Here is a 19547-nt window from a genome sequence, read left to right on the forward strand (position 1 = left end):
TGTTTTATCTCTATATTGTATGTTTAAATTGAAAACAGTGAAAAGGGATGGGGGAGGAGAGGAGAATCACAGAGTGTGATGGCCAGAGAGAGAGAGAGAGAATGAGAATGCAGAAGTGAAACACACACAGTGAGAAGTGCTGTGTTAAACATGGCTTCTCAAGTCGCCAAAATGTGTTAAAGCTCATCACACATCCTCAGAGATGGCAAAAGTTCACTTCCCGTACTTAAATAGAAGTACAAATACTTGTGTTAAAAATATTCTGGTGAAAGCAGAAGTAGTGATTTAAGTACTTTACTCAAGTAAAAGTAAGAAAGTACAGGCTTGGAAATTTACTTAAAGTATAAAAGTAAAAGCAGTCTTTCTTTTTAAATCTTCCCATAACCTGTTGGGCAATTTCTAGGCTTTCCCCCCAACATTGCACTGCCTACTTCAGAGGGCAGCTTTGTGTTCTTTTGGCCTACTGTACAATCAAATGCTGGACATCTTTAGAAAGCTAAGACCCTGTAGTTTCTACGAAGCACTGGCACAGAGTTACAGAGCCTAGAATATTGTTTTTTCTTTCTGCTGGATAACAAGCATCTCTGAACTGACCACATTTCAGCCCTCTAGGTCACTTGATATGATTTTAGAAACACAACTGAGCCCTAGCACCAGGTCTTGCGAAGCTGTGTGCAAAATCAGATCACTATAGAATGAAAAATGAGTACTTTAGACCATTATTTGCCAAGGTATGATCATGCGTATTGTAATGCCCTATGGAAACTCCCCATAGGACTTTTGGTTATATTACCCAAAATGAATACTAACAATAAAAGTATGCATTTCTGAGGTTTCTTGTAGACTATTTGGATTGTACTGTATGTCAGGTTCTGATATAGAATGACTACACAAAATGGAATAATTACACAAAAGTCTCTATTTTTTGCATTTTCTTTGTTGGCTTCATGGGTGTGTATACAGTAAGGTGGACTATACATCTGCACAACTAATATAGGATAAAACAACATGACTATTTAATTCCTATGGATTCCTGTGAATATTTCAAGACCATGAATAGTGGTAAAATAAGAGGTGGGTAAACTATGAATTTTGTGATCACAGTAAGGTGGACAGCGCCATGTGGCATTAGATTTTTAGAAAAGGCATTCAGAAGATGTTTGATGATGGTGGAGGCTAGTGTTCAATGTTTATAACAATACAAGTGGCATTAAGTGGTCCATAGAGTGTTGATGAGTGTACATATTGTTATTATGACCGCCGTGCAGCGAAGCGGCGGTCATATAGGTTTAGTCAGATTTTTTTTTTTCTTTTTCGCATGCCCAAATTTCCGTCAATGATTCCCGGGACACTGAAAGACCGGGGTACACGAAACTTGGTGGGCATGTAACCCCACATGGATAGCATGGAACCATCGTTTTTCGTTTTGATCTGTAGCCCCCCCCCGCTGGACTGGACCCCCCGAAAGGAGGGTAGGGCAGACACAGTTCTCTGTGAATATCTTGAGAACTGTAGGGCCTAGGATGACCATTTTTTGCCTCCAGGAGTCATGTTAACCCATTTCATGTGCACACATGTGCACAAACAGATACACACACACACACACATACATTCACAGTAATCATACGTATGACACATACTCACACAGTAGACATATGTACGCTAGCATGCACAGGCACATACGCAGGCACACACACAAGCACGCACACACACACACACACACACACATAACATAAACATAACACAAACAATCAAGAATTTCTCAGAATTATTAACAGGCAAGATGAAGGTGGGGTTGTATAAAATGAATTTTACATGTCTATGAACTAATCATGTTTTGGTACTTGTTGTCTAGCAGATACCAGTGAGAATTGAGTGTGGATAATGCAATTTAGTGAGACAGTTAGAATCATATAGGCCTATCAGCGTGATTTCTTTTTGTGGAAAAAATTTGCTGGACTGGGCGGCGGTCATATTTTGTACCGCTCTGCGGTACATCTAGTTGTGGATAATATGTTTAAATGTTAACAGTTGTAATTGTTGAATAAACTCTTTTGAGAGGTGGATAAACTGTGTTTACTTGTGTTTAGCCTCCACTGCATCCCTGTTCAAGACCCAATGATGCATCTACTTATTGCTAAGGATATAGGCTATACACTGCAGCTAGAAGTTAGGGAAACACCAAAGGCGAGGAGAGGACACTACTACAGTACGTGCTAACGTTAACGTTACTGCCATCAAGCTGCAATGATTTGCCACAAATGAATGCTGCGCAAATCTGTCAAGTCATCTTGTAGTGGTGCGTCAAGTGCAACCTATATTCCCATCTGCTAATACGCTAATGATGACGCGAAAAATAATAACATAACTCCACTGAAATTGTTTGAAACTAAAGTAACGAGCCAGTTTCGTAAAATGTAAGGCGTAGAAAGTACCGATATTCGTGTTAAAATGTAAGGAGTAAAAGTAAAAAGTCGCCTCAAAAATAAATAGTAAAGTAATGTAAAAATATCTGAAAAATGTACTTGAGTACAGTACTTTGACCGTATGGAACAGGTATTCCACTAAACCATTCTTTACTAAAACCGAGTAGAGTATAGGCTACACACATCTGCACTTGTCTATTAATTGAACATATAGGCAAAGTGAAACTAACTTCACTGTGGTGTCTTAGTCAACGACAAAACAGTTATACACAGTTAATTACTTTCAGTATTGACTGACAATGGGTTACCAGCAAAAACATAGCCTGAAAAAAGCAAAACTTCCCCCTATAATGTTCGAATGACTGAATAAATAACCCAAGGACATTTATTCTGCAGAGGAATTGCTGCTTACATCTTGTGACAGTGCGTCTTCAGCTGTGTTTCATATGCGCCTTTCGCTATAGACCAGGCTTTTCTTGGTCAGTGGCGTAATGCTTTTTAAATGATCTATGCTAGGCTGGAGCTAAAAGTGTAATCGCCAGACTCACAGAACGACTGGATGAACTGAAGAAAGGTAAAAATCAATTGTTTAACTTAAGGGGAGGTGGAATATGAGCGTAATTCCCCAAATGGTAGAATATCCCTTTAAATATGAATGGTATTCAATGCACATACTTGATTTTTTGTAACACTTTACTTGCAGGGTGAGTGCATAACACATTTATAACAATAAGTGGACTATTTATTTGGACTTATTCCATAGCAATGTGGCTCTTTGTATGAATGTGGATTCATGTTTTATAAATCAGTATTGAATGCATTATGAAGAATTAATATAAAGTGTTATTTAGTGTTATGCACTACTAACCCGTCAAATAAAGGGGTACCAACTTCTCTAATAGCAGAAGGGGGGAAGATTAGTGTACCAGATGGGAGAACATGTTTGCTAATAAGTAGACGAGTTCTTGGCTGTCATGCCTTTTTGTGTGCAAAATCATGAGGAAGTTCATTTATCTGTGTCAGAAATAGGGAAATGGGCAAAAGGCTGAAAACGGCATGGAACCACATATGCTGTGCTGCACTGACTTATAGCTGAAATTGTTATCTTGTGTGCAGAATTTGCCACTGGGGACATTTCAGTGAATGTGTGAGTTGACAGCAGAAATGTATGAGGGAAGTGGTTTTTAAGTGAAATACATCTTAATGTTTAATGGACCTACTGTTGCTGGACTAATCGTGTCTCAGAAGAATAATGCGTTGTTTACTAGTCGTATGTGTATACCTATTTTGATGCATCTTTTTGTATGTGTGTGTGTGTGTGTGTGTGTGTGCGTCTGTCTGTCTTAATATGTTGCAAAAGATGGTAACACTTTACTTGACAGTATCGACATAAGAGTGACACATGACACTGTCATGACACATGAACCCTAACCCTAAACCTAACTTATTGACAAAAACCGAATGTCACTTAATAACAGAAGCGTTATGTCATAAATGTTTATGACTTGTTCATGACAAGTTCATGACAGTGTCATGTCACTATTTTGTCAATACTGTCAAGTAAAGTGTAACCCAAATGTTTGACATCTATCAGAGAATTCAGGGAGTGGCTGTCTGATTCCAAGGAAGCTTAGAGGTGTGCTGTGAATTTTTTATTTGGTTATTTTAAACATGAGTCCATAAACAAACAGAGAGAGAGAGAGAAAGAGAGATACAATAACTTATAATATATTTTGAAATTTAAAAAACATTTACATCATGCATCAGATGTTTGAGGGGGCCCCACTAACAAATTTCACTAAGGGCACCCAAATAGCCTGCAGCGGCCCTGTACGCCAGAATATAATTGCAGTATTCAAGCTATTACATACATCAAGCTATTACATACATCAAGCTATTACATACATATGCAGGTTTTTACTAGCTTGTGGAGCACATTCAGATGGAAAAAAATAATGAAAACTTAGAAGCAGATAAATGAGCTGTGAATTGTAGGCTGTAATTTCATAAGACCATACACAGGTGCAGTCTCACACAGATCCCTCACTGAATGCAGGGCAGAGACAATATTTTACAGTATTCCCTTTAACACAGATCTCAAATACTATTTCTGCTCTGAATATAACCATCAGGCAGACAGAGAGATCATGCCGGGTGAGGAAACGTGAAGAACCAAGATGGGAGGGAAACAGGGGAACTTCACTGAGTACATCTGGCCGTGAAATTTGCCAACGGTGTTTGTATTTTGACTAAGAGTATTTCACTCCAGCGTAAAGAGTTTCCTCTTGTGGCTGAGATGTGTTCTTCTCCTGCATTCTCTTCTGCTGTTCGCCTGTCTTAGCAAAGTGTACAGGAGCATAGTTCAGTGTCTCATCATCCTATGGGGCCAAGAACATAAAAACATGATGTAAAACCTAACACAAAACACTACAATATGTTATGCTGTTATGTCTAAAATGCATCATATTGAAAATTGCAGACATGAATTACTCAGTACCTGGCAGGCATTTTGAGTTGACAGAGTTGTGTCTTGTTGCACCTGACAAGCTTTCTCTGTGAAAAATGAAGAGAGAGAATAATTTGTGTTTATACGGCAATTAACATAATGATAAACTTATAATGTATAGACGTGCATTGATTTGTAAATTTCATAAAGTACCGTAAGCGTTTCTAAGTGATTTCTAACCCTTTAAAACTTTTTGTCACATTCACAACAGTTTTGTCACCTCACGTTTTGCATTCTGTGAGTACGTACTGAAAAACATAGGCCTGGCGTATACACGCCTGAGTCTGTGAACAGAAAAAAAATAAAACAGCCAATCACCAAAACGTGGGCACAGGAGTTTTGTGGAAGAGAAGGCGAGTTTGGGGGGAGGAGGAGTGAGCCAGCAGATTGGTGTTTTGTTTGGTGTTTGGAATCAACAAACGTGACATCAGCCAGAAACGCTTACGATACCTTTAAAGAAGTGGTGTTGAAAGTTTGATCCGTATGTTGAGATTTTGCTTTATCGTTTTGATCTCAGTGACTACCTCTGCAGTGCTTGCACACTCGTCTCTTGTAGCTCAGATATCCCAGAAACACAATCAGAATGACACACAGGCCCAGAGAGCCTTGATTACACCTTGAGAGCCCAGATCTGTGAGTTCCTTTCGGCACCCTACACATTGTGTAGAGTTTGGGAAATCATCAGTGGTTGCAGGTCCTGATGTGGAAACAGCGGCCTTTTCTGTATGTAAAGATGACCCAATAAGTGTAGTATTGCACTTCTGACACTTCATGTGTCATGACAGTGTCATGTCACTCTAATGTCAATACAGTCAAGTAAAGTGTTACCATCTTTTGTAACATACTAAGACAGACAGACGCACACACACACACACACATGTGGAAAATGAACTTAAGTGAGCTGTGTTGGTTTTCCTTGACATGAAATGGCATTTTAAATAGCAGTTTGGGAGGAGTATGGCAAAATTTGTCACGCCTACAACGTCACTCAGAAATCAGAAACAATTGATAGATTGCTAGGAACAAAAACGAAAACTAGAAACTTTATTTATTTTAATGTTCTGGAACAGAAACGTGTATTTGAAATAATGGTAACCGGTTAATTATGTTATTTTTTTTCGTTCTTTTATTATTACACTGATTAAAATATTGTCTGTTTGATAACTGGTGCAGAATTTGCGCATGTCTGGATGATGGACTTGCTGGCTGCAGGCAGTGAACTGTGAACTGTCTCTATAAAGTTAACCTTAACAGCCTGCAATAGCTTAAAGCCTGTATTGCAGGTTAACCACCACTGTTGATTAATGGGTACATAAATCACTCAATATATGTATATCATTTTTAAAAATGTCTCCAAATGGTGTTAAATGCCAGTTTTTGTTGTTTTTGGCATTAGCGTTTTTTTTACGCAATTCTGTGATGACGTCACTTTGGGGACTACATGATCTGCACTTCATTCTTTTCAATGCATGTCAATGGACATCGCGGTTACACTTTCAACATAAAGTTTGTATATTTACACTTCGAATTTCGTCTCAGCATTTATATCACAGCTACCCTATGATCTACCAATGGTAATAACGGTGCCTGATATCAATTTAGTAATTTCTTCTGAATTTCGGGAGGTCTCGTTTTGGAGGGTATGTTTTACATTCATTCTTATGGGAAACGGTCGCGGTTACACTTTCAACATAAAGTTTGTATACACTTTGAATTTCGTTACAGCATTTATATGACAACGACCCTATGGTCTAACAAAGATAACAATGTCTTCCGATTTTAGTTTAATGCAATTTTCTGAATTTGAGAGGCCTCGTTATGAGGCTACATAATGCACCTATTCAGTTCAATGCATTATGCTTATAACGTTACGACACTTTTTTTGTTACCGTCAGTGAACAGCACCGAGTGAAAGTCAACATTTTCTTTATATCTAGTGATAGTGATGTCGTTAGTTCAGATAAGTAGGCTACCGGGCAAACTTAGTCAGAAGATCAGAATATAAAGCATCATGATAGCTAGCTATGGGCTAACTTTTTAGTCCCACCTGTGAGCCACCCCAGTTGTTGCAAACTTAGCTTCTAGCCACCGCCGATTAGGCTGGTCTTGTCTTCAGCATGAATATTTTCGATAACTACTGCTCGTGATTGATTGCCATTGACATCGTCAGGGTACGGCTTACCAAAGAGGGAGATAATATGGGCAAGTCGCAGTTTTGCAGGTGCTTGTGTGGGCTGTGCCGTCCCGATGGAAACTGTGGTGGAGAGCTGCAGTAACTAGGGAAGCGACTCAAGCGAGTGCATTTTGGCTGCTGGTCGAGGAGCTCCCCCCGTGACCAGCATATGACATGATCTATCTAGCTATCTATCTACCTGTCTATATACATATCTAGGCTATCTATAGCCTATCTATTTATCTATAATCTGCGCTATCTACTACTGAACAATCCCTCACTGGTCTCTCTTTACTCCTCTCTCGTTACTCTCAAGGGTCTCAAGGTGGGCGTCTCCCCAAGGTGACGTAATGCAATGCATTGTGGGGGAAAGGAGAATCACTTCAAACGCTGTGAAATAGTACCTGCTTTTTCGTATTATATTCTGTTTTGTGATACCCAACAACATCAAATACAATGGATAACAGTTTAAATATTTATTACCAACAAGCAAATTGTGCAAATTCGTTGGAAAATGAACCCTGCAACACGGCCTTTAATAGAGCATAGATAGAGCTAGCTAGCGATTTTCAACATTAGTTCTAGTTATGATAGATTCAAACATTAATTAAGGTAAAAACCAACATTAATAGGGTACCCAGCACAATATTAACCTCCTCCGGTTGCAAATAAAGAGACACATTTCACTTTAAAAAAACAACAATTGTCTTCAATAGTGTATACAGAAGAAGCCTACAAGTATAAAAGTTTATAAGTTTAAATAAGGACAGATTGGATACTCCAATGTGACATTAGCAAAGAGTAAAATATCTAGACCTATCAATAGGTTAGACATTTTTATGCTATCCGAATATTGTCATGTCACATTTGATTCTAACCGATTCTAATAGTAATTTTAAGGTGGCACCCAAAACTGGAAACGTTAAAATACTGGAACGAATTAAAACAAAAATCTGGTTTGACCCGGCCCCTGTTCTCAGCCTACTTGATTGAGGTGCAGCATTGGTTTGATCACTCGCTTTCAACCCACCACCTCCCCTCATAATTCCTATCTTCCTTGGTTAGGAATAGCATGGGTGTGTGCTGCTTGACTGCGCAGTAGTCCTGCACGACCTCACCGAACATAATTTCCGCTTGCTTTTTTTTGTTGTTGCTAATTTGGAATGTGAACAGTGAAATGGGGAGTAATAATAATACCATCTGCTGTGCATGAAGCATAGTTCAGCTAAAAAAAGAACACAAGGCTGCTTACATTCTCAACTTCAAAATACTAAAATGTAAAGCAAAAATGTATTTTAACTTCTATCTACTGCCATCTGACTTTCAATCCTTTCCATACCACATGCTCATTTGGGTGAATATTTTGGAGATTGTTGATCAGTTGTGGTAGGTAGAATGGAAGGCAACTCTTGTTTACATAGCACGCATGGCGTATTTTTCAAGAATCTACTAATTTACTGTCTACCAACCTGTTGTGTATGTCACTATTATGCCATGCCTACACACACAAACACTCGCACACACACACACACACACACCCCCACACACACAAACAAACACAATTGTTAATGACCATCTATTTACTGGTGTAAATAATCTGTAAACTGTAGCTCTCTAGCTCAATCCCTCAAAGAAAGGTGCGGCTTATTCTAAGAACAAAGTCAGATTAAATGCATCAGCTGTTCACTGTCTGCAGCTATTAATGTTCTTTTCTGGTTCCACTTACAAATAACTTTAAATGTAAAACTTAATCTGTGTCCTGCATGTTCAGTCATTTTCCAGGTAATTTCCGTCAGACTCACCTTTCACCACCAGCACAGCCACATTTAGGATGTTTGCTCCTGTTGATTTTGTCCTCACACAGCAGTATGTCCCTGAATCTGATGGCCGGACATTTGTAATGTTTAAGATGAAATTGTCTATTGTTCTATGTAGCTTGAAATGTTCATTGGTAACATTAATCTTGAACCTTCCTACGGCTTGTGTCGCTGCACATCCTATATATTTAACCTCCTTTTCACTTGTCCTATTCCACATTAGGTCAACCCATTGATCATCTTTATTAGTCAAACACTTCAGGTGGATGTTACTCCCAGGCTCATGTGTAAAGATTTCCAATGGAGTAGCAGCCTCTGTCATTCCTGGAAAGAGACACAAACATAGATTTTTCTCAAGTACTAAACACACTTCTTTTTTACTCAAAGGAATGTACAGTACAGGAGAGGAAGTTATTAGCATGCTCCCTAGATCAGTATTGTTTTGTGTGTAATAACTGCTGCACCGAGGCAGCAGCACAGGTGAATGTATTTATCAACGATAATAATACACACATCAACAAGATCTGGCGTAGAGATATGAGCAGGTCTGTTTAATCTAAATATTTACTCTGCTAACGAGGATAAGACTACAGTAAAACAGCTCCATCATATTCTGTGATAATTGAACTATGTTGAATGGCCAAAAAAACATATGTTTTCATATGTCTTGCCCATGATGGCCATTACATAATATAAAATGACCTGTGTTTCATCTTGTTCAAATATCTTCTTTGTATCAGTCACATGTTGATAGAATTCCACATGTAGATTTTCATTTAATTCTGAGTACTTACCCAGTGTCAAAACAAGGGCTGCCACCACAAACAGCACATTCATCTTGCTCTGGAACCGCCGAGCTGAAAATAATTACAAGATTCAAGCTTCACCTTTTATGCCATATTTTGCTAACTGTGATGGCCTTCATGAGTAGCTCACACCCCTTCACTTTGCTCTGTTAATATAGACATTAGGAAGCCATATCACACACATAACAATATCAGAAAGAGTGGTTGAGTGTTCCTCATGAACACATTCTTAGCTTCTTAAATCTGCGGATCACATTTGGAGGTTTGGCTGGTTTGTATAATTAGGAGGGAGACACATGGCTGACAAGTTCCCTTTCCCCTTTGTCAGGAAATTAAAAAAAAATGTATTCCCCATTCACACACACACACACACACACACACACACACACACACACACACACACACGTGATTTTCTGGAAAAGGGCCTTTCTCTGTGCTCCAACTTTGTGTTGCTTTTGTTTAGTTTTTGTATGTATTTTAAGATGTGTATGAAGACTCTGTAACATTGCTGGATTTTTTGCTTTGACTTTCATAATAGTTAAGATGAAAGCTATGAAAATCGTAAACTATTTATATACATTTTTTAGGAATACCCTCACTAACTTGCTCAGATATCAGCATTTAATGACAGAATTTCCATTTATATTAGGTATACGTAATGTTGCGCTTATTGGTAATTCAATCTCAGTATATGTCATTGTTAATAGTTTACTCGGCTAGTGAAGCTACAGTAGCAGGAATGGGCAGTGGTGCCTCCATACTGCTGCCCACTATACAGTCCACATTGTTAGACATTATCCATTGGTTGTGCATTCTCTCACAATGACTGGGAGCTTTCAATTGGACTTTTAGAGTGTTTTCACATATAGTCCCTTCTAAAAGAACCAAACTCAATCCACTAAATAGGGAGGGCAGAAAGTGGACCAAAACAAAAGGGACTCGGTTCATTAGGCTATTCACATTTTTTGAGCTAATTTGAAAGAGGACTCAGATCTCTTTCTAGTGCACTTCAGCTCTGATGGATTTCCTTCCTGTTCACACTATACCTTCTCTGGGGGTCTCAGAATTCTGATCTGAAGTTATTTCAAATATCCTCTTGAACTGTCAGTCAACACGCCAGCCAATCACACTGTCTAATTCAGTGGTAGGCCCTCACCACCTGGTTACTGTTGCTATGTCCAAGTTTAGCTCACTTCCAAAATGATAAGTGAACAGCAGCCCTTAACTGCACTGCTCAGTCTCTCGTAGGCCCTAGCCTATATTTTCCACATGCAAGAAGAGTTTGACAGAGAGATAAAAGCCTAGCAGATCATAAAAAATGGTGAGCAATTTAATCCTAAATTCACTAATTTCTACATGGTTAGTTAGGCTAACAATAGGATGAAAAGATATTCAGCCTAACGTTAATATTAGAAACAAAGATTTTAGAGCGGAGCTTTTGTTTCAGTTTTTTTTTAAAAAGTAATAAACATCATGCCTTATTTTTGGCAATGGCAAGTCAAGTAGGACAAAATAGGCTAGCTTACAATGCAAAATGTGAAAGAGAACCCAGGGAGATAGTTGTTCACAATGCCCAGATAATGCAAACCGTGCCGCGGACTTCTAAGTGAACCGTGCTGAGACTACATCCCGAGGTGGTCTCAGTTCGGTTCGCGTTAGGGGTCTGAGGGTGTTTTCACATAAGAACCTTTAAGAAGAGTCCTTTAAGAACCGAACTCAGTCCACTAAAAGGGGACCAGAAAGAGGACCAAAACAAAAGGGACTCATTTTGTATTCATATTGTGAGTTCATTTGAAAGAGGACTCAGATCTCTTTCTGGTGCACAGCTCTGATGGGGCCTGAGTTTTCTTCATGTTCACACTAGGTTACGCTGATTCTACAACAGCTAAGGGGGGTAACAACGAATCAGCTAAACCTACGGCCTCTCGGGTCTTATTGCTTAATTAAAGCTTGTTTGTGCTGTCCAGAGGTAATGTTAGCAGTTAGCATTCTTATGCGACGTCATATAATATATTTACTGATCTGAAGAAAAAAACATAGTTTTGTCATGAATGCTCAACCTGCAACATCTGGTGAACAAAATTCAGCCTTTTTCAACTAATTAAATTATTGAAATTATTTGAATGTGTCCAACAGGTGGGTCACTCAAACTATCATTTTTAAAGAATGACTATCATTCCACACAGGTATACTGTACAGGGCCTTACAGTAGCTAGACTAAATGCATTAGCTGTTCACTGCAGCTATATTCTTTTCTGTTGTGAGTTGCTTTACATGTTGTAAACAATTTGTTTTCATTTTATTTAAACCATAGAGAAGTCTCATAAAGTTTACAGATATTTTCTGACAGTTATTACACATATCATAGATGTTCTTCTTATACATTCATATCTTTTTTCCATTCTATATGCATGAACACATTTTATAGCCAGACAAAAAGAGAAAAGTTAAATGTCCAGCATATTGAAATAATTTAACATCAAAACAGTTAATCCGACTTTCAGTTGACAGTAATTAACACCCTTTTGAACAATCTAAGCTGTGCGAACGTCAGAGGGCGGGATCAGACGTGACTAGCTCCTTATAATATCGGAGCAACTCTCAGGTAATCAGACAACAACTGCAGTGAGTTGGGAGAGAGAAAGCAAGAACACATAGGCTACTACTGGCCAATCCTCTCCAATTGTTAGAATTGGACTCTGGGCGTTTGGGAACAGCTGAGGGAGGAGGCTACTTGAAACTGTGAGTTTCGGTCGGTGTGAGCGAGCGGACTTTCAGTTGACAGTAATTAACATCCTTTTGAACAATCTAAGCTGTGCGAACGTCAGAGGGCGGTCTACGCTGATGCATCATTAGTGAGACAGGAGGACAGCTGCATGCAATTCCTAGCAGCTTAAAAGTAGTGGCGGCTGCTGAAGCGTCAGCATAAGCGGCAGCCCTCGTTTCAGCCAGCCGCGGTTAAGACGGACGCGGTCAAGACAAGCAAGCTTACCTGTGCAAGTTCACCGAGCACAGGCACCGACAAAGGCAAAATGTGCCGTTCCACCATATCTGTTATCACCGGCCATTGCAGAAAACGACATCATGCCAAAAGGGGCAGAAATCGCCTTAACCTCCAGGAACTTAAACGGTCCTCACCGACAGAAACCTCCTTCTCCATGGGCTTGTGGAACTGTCAATCCGCAGTCAACAAAACAGACTTCATAGCTGGCTATGCCAACCACCTTTCATTGGAAACTCTGCTATCCTCCATCCCTGAGCATGACTGTCCGCTTCTTGTTCTCGGTGATATGAACATCCACTTAGACGCCCCAGGCTCAGCGGACTTTTTGGCCCTGGTCCACTCCTTTGACCTCGAACTGGTTCAAAGCCCACCGACTCACAAAGCTGGCAAAGAGCTTGACTTGATCTTCACTCGGAACTGCAGCACAGACACCCTCATGGTGACGCCTCTCCATCTTTCTGACCACTTCTTCATCCAGTTCAACGTCAGCCTGACAGAACAGCCTCCGGCTCCTCAGCCGATGGTCACGTTCCGCCGCAACATCCGGAACCTGTCTCCAACGCACTTCTCCTCTGTGGTTGCCTCCGGTCTACCTCAACTCAACACCTTCTCCTCTCTGGAGGTTAACCCTTTACCCGCCAAAGTCGCAAAATTGCGACAAACAACGTCACTGATTAAAACAGACGATAGACGCGAGTACAGTGTAAAATCTCATTTGTACTCTTGACCACTAGTTGGCAGACACCCAGAGCTTCGATTCAAGCTCAACCTTTTTTTCCAAAGTTTTCAGGAAGCATGTGAAAAACACGCGAGAAACACACGAAGAAGACGTGCATTTCCTCCATAACGCGGAAGCGATGCGGGCCATAGTTTTGCACAAATTGAAGCAGAAATACACCAAATGTTGAAAAAAAAATTCACGTGTGATGAAGTCTCGGGTCTTTTATTCATCTATTCTTATTCTAAAGGATAAAATCTGCATTTTGGAGGATATGATCGATCGTCTATTGGCAGTGATAGTCACGGAGCGTCTGTGAGTGGAGGTGCGTCATTTGCGTCTTTCCGACAGTGTTCACTAAGCATACAATGCTTATTTCGACCCTCTGCCCAACATAGCTGTAGGTGCCAGTGGTAATAGTGATGATAGTGTCCGTAATGGACGTGGTATTACACGCGATTACACACGAGAAACACATAAGAAGACGTGCATTTCCTCCATAACACGGAAGCAATGCAGGCCATAGTTTTGCACAAATTGAAGCAGAAATACACCAAATGTTGAAGAAAAAGTTAACATGTGATGAAGTCTTGGGTCTGTTATTTACCTAGTCTGATTCTGAAGGAGAATATCTGCCTTTTGGAGAATATGAGCGATCGTCTAGTCACGCTGCGTCTGTGAATGGAGGTGCGTCATTTGCGTCTTTCCGACAGTGTTCACTAAGCATACCACGCTTATGTCGACCCTCTGCCCAACGTAGCTGAAGGTGCCAGTGGTAAAGGTGATGATGGTGTCCGTAATGGGCGTAGTAAAGACAGCAGGGGTAGTAAAAATAGGGCTCTGAAGAACTACAAAGTCACCCGCGATAGGAACTGATTTGACCAGGCTACTTTATTGTATAGTAGAATAAGGTTTGTGGTAATAGTAATAGTTTACTATTGTTGGTTTACATGTGACTGCTTTCCTGTTCAGGTGTTATGTGGGTGAAATGACAAAAAAGTAAGCAAAACTGCTCAAATATATGTTCAACATCCAGTATTTACTGAAATGTGCATAATTCGAGGTGGTTGTCATTCAGTGACGTCATAATATGCAAATTAGATGTGTAAATTTACCCCCTTCATAAACTTTTGTTCATACTCAATGATTTTCACATTTACAGTAGGACTTTATCTCTGACCACTTTCAAGCCATGGCCTTTTGAAATTTTGATGTAAAAATCGAATGATGTTTTTTTTTAAACCTGGCGCCTAAAGGGTTAATGATGCCACTGACTCGCTCTGCTCCACACTGACCTCGTGTCTAGACGAGCTGTGCCCTCTTACCACAAGGCCAGCTCGATCCAAACATTCTCATCCATGGCTAAATGATACCCTCCGATCGCAGCGCACCAAACTCAGAGCCGCGGAGAGGAAATGGCACAAATCCAAACTAGCTGACGACCTCAAAAACTACCAGACACTCCTGACCTCCTTCTCAGCCAGCATCACTGCTGCTAAGACTGCTTTCTACAATGACAAAATCAACAGCGCTACAGACACTCGAAAACTTTTCTCAACCTTCAAATCGCTACTCAACCCTCAGCTGCCTCCTCCTCCATCCAGCCGTACTGCAGATACCCTCGCCTCATTTTTTACAAACAAAGTGCCGGCAATCAGCAGTCAATTCTCTACATGCCCACTCAACGCATCTGACTCAGATACCGCACTCCTACAATCTCTAGGGACTGCTGGAACATCTTTTTCAGCATTCACGCCTCTCTCCGAGAGTGAAGTGTCCAGACTCCTGACATGCAGCCGTCCTACCACATGCTCGCTGGACCCTATACCTACGAGCCTACTTCAGTCCATCAGCCCGACCATCGCTCCAGCTATCACACATGTGATCAATGCCTCGCTAACCTCCGGCACATTTCCAACAGCGTTCAAAATGGCCCGGGTAACACCGTTACTTAAGAAAGCTTCTCTCAACCCTGCTCAAGTCGAGAACTACCGCCCTGTCTCACTACTGCCTTTCCTATCCAAAGGCATTGAACGAGCAGTCTCCAAACAGGTCTCTGACTTCCTTTCACAGAACAACCTTCTGGATCCAAATCAGTCTGGGTTCAAAAGCGGCCACTCTACCGAAACGGCTCTGCTGTCTGTAACAGAAGCCTTAAAAGAAGCCAGGGCGACCGCTCGGTCATCAGTACTCATTCTGCTTGACTTATCGGCTGCCTTTGACACGGTTAATCACCGTATCCTTCTCTCTATACTCGCTGACATGGGAATCTCCGGTTCTGCTCTCTCCTGGTTTGAATCCTACCTCACAGGACGCTCGTTTAACGTATCATGGCTTGGTCAGCTATCTGCACCTCACCATCTCACCACAGGGGTCCCCCAGGGCTCAGTGCTGGGCCCCCTCCTCTTTGCTATCTACACCACCTCCTTGGGACAGATTATCCGTTCTCATACCACTGCTATGCAGACGACACACAGCTCTATCTGTCCTTTCCACCTGACGACCCCCTGGTTTCAGCACGGATCTCGGATTGCCTCTCAGACATAGCTACATGGATGAAGGCACACCACCTCCAGCTGAACCTCTCAAAGACTGAACTGCTGGTCATCCCAGCTAAACCTACCATACACCACGACATCAACATCAAATTTGACTCCCTGTCTGTTTCACCGACCAGGACTGCAAGAAATCTAGGAGTTGTTCTCGACAACCAACTAAACTTCTCAGATCATGTTGCCTCAGTCGCCCGGTCATGCCGTTTCGCACTCTACAACATACGGAAAATCAGGACTTACTTGACTCAAGATGCTACCCAACTTCTGGTTCAGGCAATAGTCATCTCACGACTCGACTACTGCAATGCCCTCCTGACACGTCTCCCAGCCTGAGCAGTGAAACCACTTCAGATGATCCAGAACGCGGCGGCGCGCCTGGTCTACAACCAACCCAAAAGGGCACATGTTACCCCGCTGCTCATCCAGCTACACTGGCTACCTATGGCGGCCCGCATCAAATTCAAGTCTCTAACGCTTGCCTACAAAGTAGTCTCCGGTTCTGCTCCCACCTACTTGAATGCCCTCATACAGACTTACACTACCTCCAGACCGCTGCGCTCCTCTGACGAACGACGTCTAGCTCTACCACCGGTACGCTCAAGCCAATCCAAACTTTTCTCATCTGTTGTTCCTCGTTGGTGGAACACACTGCCAGTTCCTATAAGGGCAGGGACATCCTTTTCCACTTTCAAAAAACTCCTGAAGACCCAGCTCTTTAGAGAACATCTACTCTCATAGCAACACTTACAACAAGTCTTACTGATCCTAGCAGTCACCAGCCGTTTTAAACTGACAAGTAACTGTTAAAAACAGCACTCACCGACGCACTTATTCTTACTGTACTCTAATGTTTTTTTTTTTTTTAAACTGTCCTAAAATTGTGAGAATTGTTCTAACACTTACTGTTTACCATGTTGTTAGTCGCTTTGGTTAAAAAAGCGTCAGCCAAATGTAATGTAATGTAATAATGCTTATAGGTGCAAATCTATGAAGGTGTCTGGTTGATGCCCAGGAGCAATTTAGTTGCACTGCCTATGTTAGACTCTTCTCGTCTATTGATTCCCATGTTAGACTGTTTTTGTTAAATGCCGGTGTCCTCCTCCTGTGGAAAAAGACATGTATAGTGTGCTGTATATAGACAACTTTATCTGTCACTATCCCAAGATTCATGCACTGTTTCAGTACCTGACCGTCGTTCTGCACCAGAGTCACACCTCGCTAGAGTTTTTCTATCAGAAACACATTGGTGTAAATATCAACTTAAATGCTTTGTCTGCCTTAATTGCATTTCAATTCACTGGTATAACATGAGTGCAGCTATTACTGCTTTTCCTACCAGTTCTTCTCATATGGGTAATGTAGGCCAGGACTGCAATCACAGCCACACACAGGAGCAGAGCTCGGCCCAGACTCAGGACCACAGTGACCAGGGCCTCACAATCCTTCTGCTGAGGTTTCTCTGAGCTCCTGGAAAGGTGAGGTGAACTGGAAAGGTAAAAGGAAGGAGTGAAAATGTTGACAAGAGGTTTTTCTAGAAATTACGTCCCGCAAACCTTTTCTGTACATATATAAACTTTTCATTTGATTAATATCTCATGGACAATTTGCCTTGCTTTTCCATATCTCACACAGACCCACAAGACTCTGATCTGTGCCTATCACATAGTAGTTATCATAGTGGTTGTAGTACCTGGTGGGTGAAGTGGACAGGTTGTTTTCTGTAAATAAATAGAGATTACCAAATTATTGTAATATTGTGCTCCTAAGACACACACACACACACACACACACACACACACACACACACACACATAGATACACACACAAACACACACACATACAGACAACCACACATTAATATGTCCCTAATTTCATGACTGTAAAGCTTGGGCCACACTGGTTCTACAAGTGAACGCTCCTTTTGCAGAGGGTAAGAATAGTTTTAGGAGACTGGTCTAATGTTTTGAACACAGGCATTGCTATGGCATTTGGTGAGGTCAGTTCATTGATTACAATGGAAGCTTATTATTGGAGAATACATTCCACAAATAGAACATTTTAGTTGTGTGCCCGATGTAGACTCCCTGTAACAACAAAGGCAGACTAAAATCATTGAAAGGTGCGGCTTGTTCTAGACTAAGAACAAAGTAAGAGGTTTTCCGGGTAATTTCCGTCACACTCACCTTTCACCACCAGCACAGCCACATTTAGGATTACGTTTGCTTCTGTCGATTTTATCCTCACACAGCAGTATGTCCCTGAATCTGATGGCTGGACATTTGTAATGTTTAAGCTGAAAGTGTCTATTGTTCTATGTAGCTTGAATTGTTCATTGTTACCATAAATATTGTACATTCCTGGTTTTTTAAATGCTGAATGTCCTATATATTCAACCCCCTTTTCACTTGTCCTATACCACGTTAGGTCATCCCATTCATCATCTATATTAGTCAAACACTTCAGGTGGATGTTACTCCGAGGCTCATGTATAAAGACCACCAATGGAGTAGCAGCCTCTGTCATTCCTGGAAACAGACACAAACATACAGATTCTTCTCGAGTACTAAACACATTTCTGCATGAACAGAGCTATAGCCAGGATTCACATCTTCTTATTTAACGCTATTTTTATTCAAAGGAATGTACAGTATAGGAGAGCAAGTTAGCATGCTCCCTATATCTGTAGTGTGTGTTTGTAATAACTGCTGCGCCTTGGCAAAAGTGCAGGTGAACGTATTTATTGGTAATAATATACGCATCAACAAGTGCTCATGTGAAGAGATATGAGCAGGTCTGTTTTATCTTAATATATATTCTGCTAAAGAGGGTGCACCCACTGCAAATAAAATAGCCACATCATATTCTGTGATAATTTAACTATTTTGATTGCCCATAAAAATCTTTTAATGTATTTTTAAACAACTTTAAAATATGTCTTTCTGCAAAGCTTTATTACTGTAAATGATGCCTGATAATTATTTAAATGACCTCTGTTTCATCGTGTCATATACCTTCAGTCTATTAGCCACGTATAGAATGCCACATATAGATTCTCATGTACTTACCCAGTGTGAAGACAAGGGCTGCCACCACAAAAAGCACATCCATCTTGCTCTGGAACCGCTGAGCTGAAAATAATTACTGAGACAAGCTTCGCCTTTTATGCCATATTTTGCAAACTGTGATGGCCTTCATGAGGAAGTATGAGAGTAGCTCACACCCCTTCACTAATCTGTCAATATAGACATTAGGAAGCCATATCACACAAATAACCAGTGTTAGAAAGGTTCCTTTTAATAGTAGTTCTACTTTATCAAAGTAATGTAACTCATTACATTTAATGGCATTTTGATTACTTTTCTAAATTTCTAATGAACATTTTCAAACTTCAGTGTTGTCCTTAAAACAATATTGAACATTGACCGCTGTCAAACTCCTTCTAAAACCCTTCAATACATGAATTAAGATGATAATAATTTAGATAACCAGTGTTAGAAAGGTTCCTTTTAATAGTAGTTCTACTTTATCAAAGTAATGTAACT

At 40.7% G+C, this 19547-nt stretch overlaps 1 protein-coding gene and 1 long non-coding RNA gene across 5 annotated transcripts in view; one reads left to right on the forward strand and one right to left on the reverse strand.

The window, feature by feature from the left end:
- Window positions 1-4138: 4138 nt before the first annotated feature.
- LOC121688669 lies at window positions 4139-19347 on the reverse strand. 4 transcript variants are annotated; one of them, XM_042068401.1, is made up of 10 exons: window positions 19071-19345; window positions 18189-18530; window positions 17696-17723; window positions 17342-17490; window positions 9717-9779; window positions 8908-9246; window positions 5383-5653; window positions 5158-5216; window positions 4924-4979; window positions 4139-4804 (listed from the first exon to the last, which is right to left on the reverse strand). In XM_042068401.1, exons 1-7 carry the CDS (start codon window positions 19111-19113, stop codon window positions 5511-5513), a joined length of 1107 nt encoding a protein of 368 aa, XP_041924335.1. In that variant the 5' UTR covers window positions 19114-19345; the 3' UTR covers window positions 4139-4804; window positions 4924-4979; window positions 5158-5216; window positions 5383-5510. The 4 variants fall into 4 exon arrangements, with proteins under 4 accessions (XP_041924335.1, XP_041924336.1, XP_041924334.1 ...); XM_042068402.1 differs by lacking the exon at window positions 5158-5216; XM_042068400.1 differs by lacking the exon at window positions 5158-5216 and having other exon boundaries at window positions 5457-5653; window positions 19071-19343.
- The window catches only part of LOC121688670, a 31939-nt gene continuing 23359 nt past the window's right edge, over window positions 10968-19547 (forward strand). The window contains exons 1-2 of the long non-coding RNA XR_006024654.1: window positions 10968-11049; window positions 17345-17480. This is a non-coding gene — a long non-coding RNA (uncharacterized LOC121688670). The remainder of the gene's footprint in view (window positions 11050-17344; window positions 17481-19547) is intronic.

This window comes from Alosa sapidissima, chromosome 17 (assembly GCF_018492685.1).
Source record: "Alosa sapidissima isolate fAloSap1 chromosome 17, fAloSap1.pri, whole genome shotgun sequence".
NCBI classification, from domain to species: Eukaryota; Metazoa; Chordata; class Actinopteri; order Clupeiformes; family Clupeidae; genus Alosa; species Alosa sapidissima.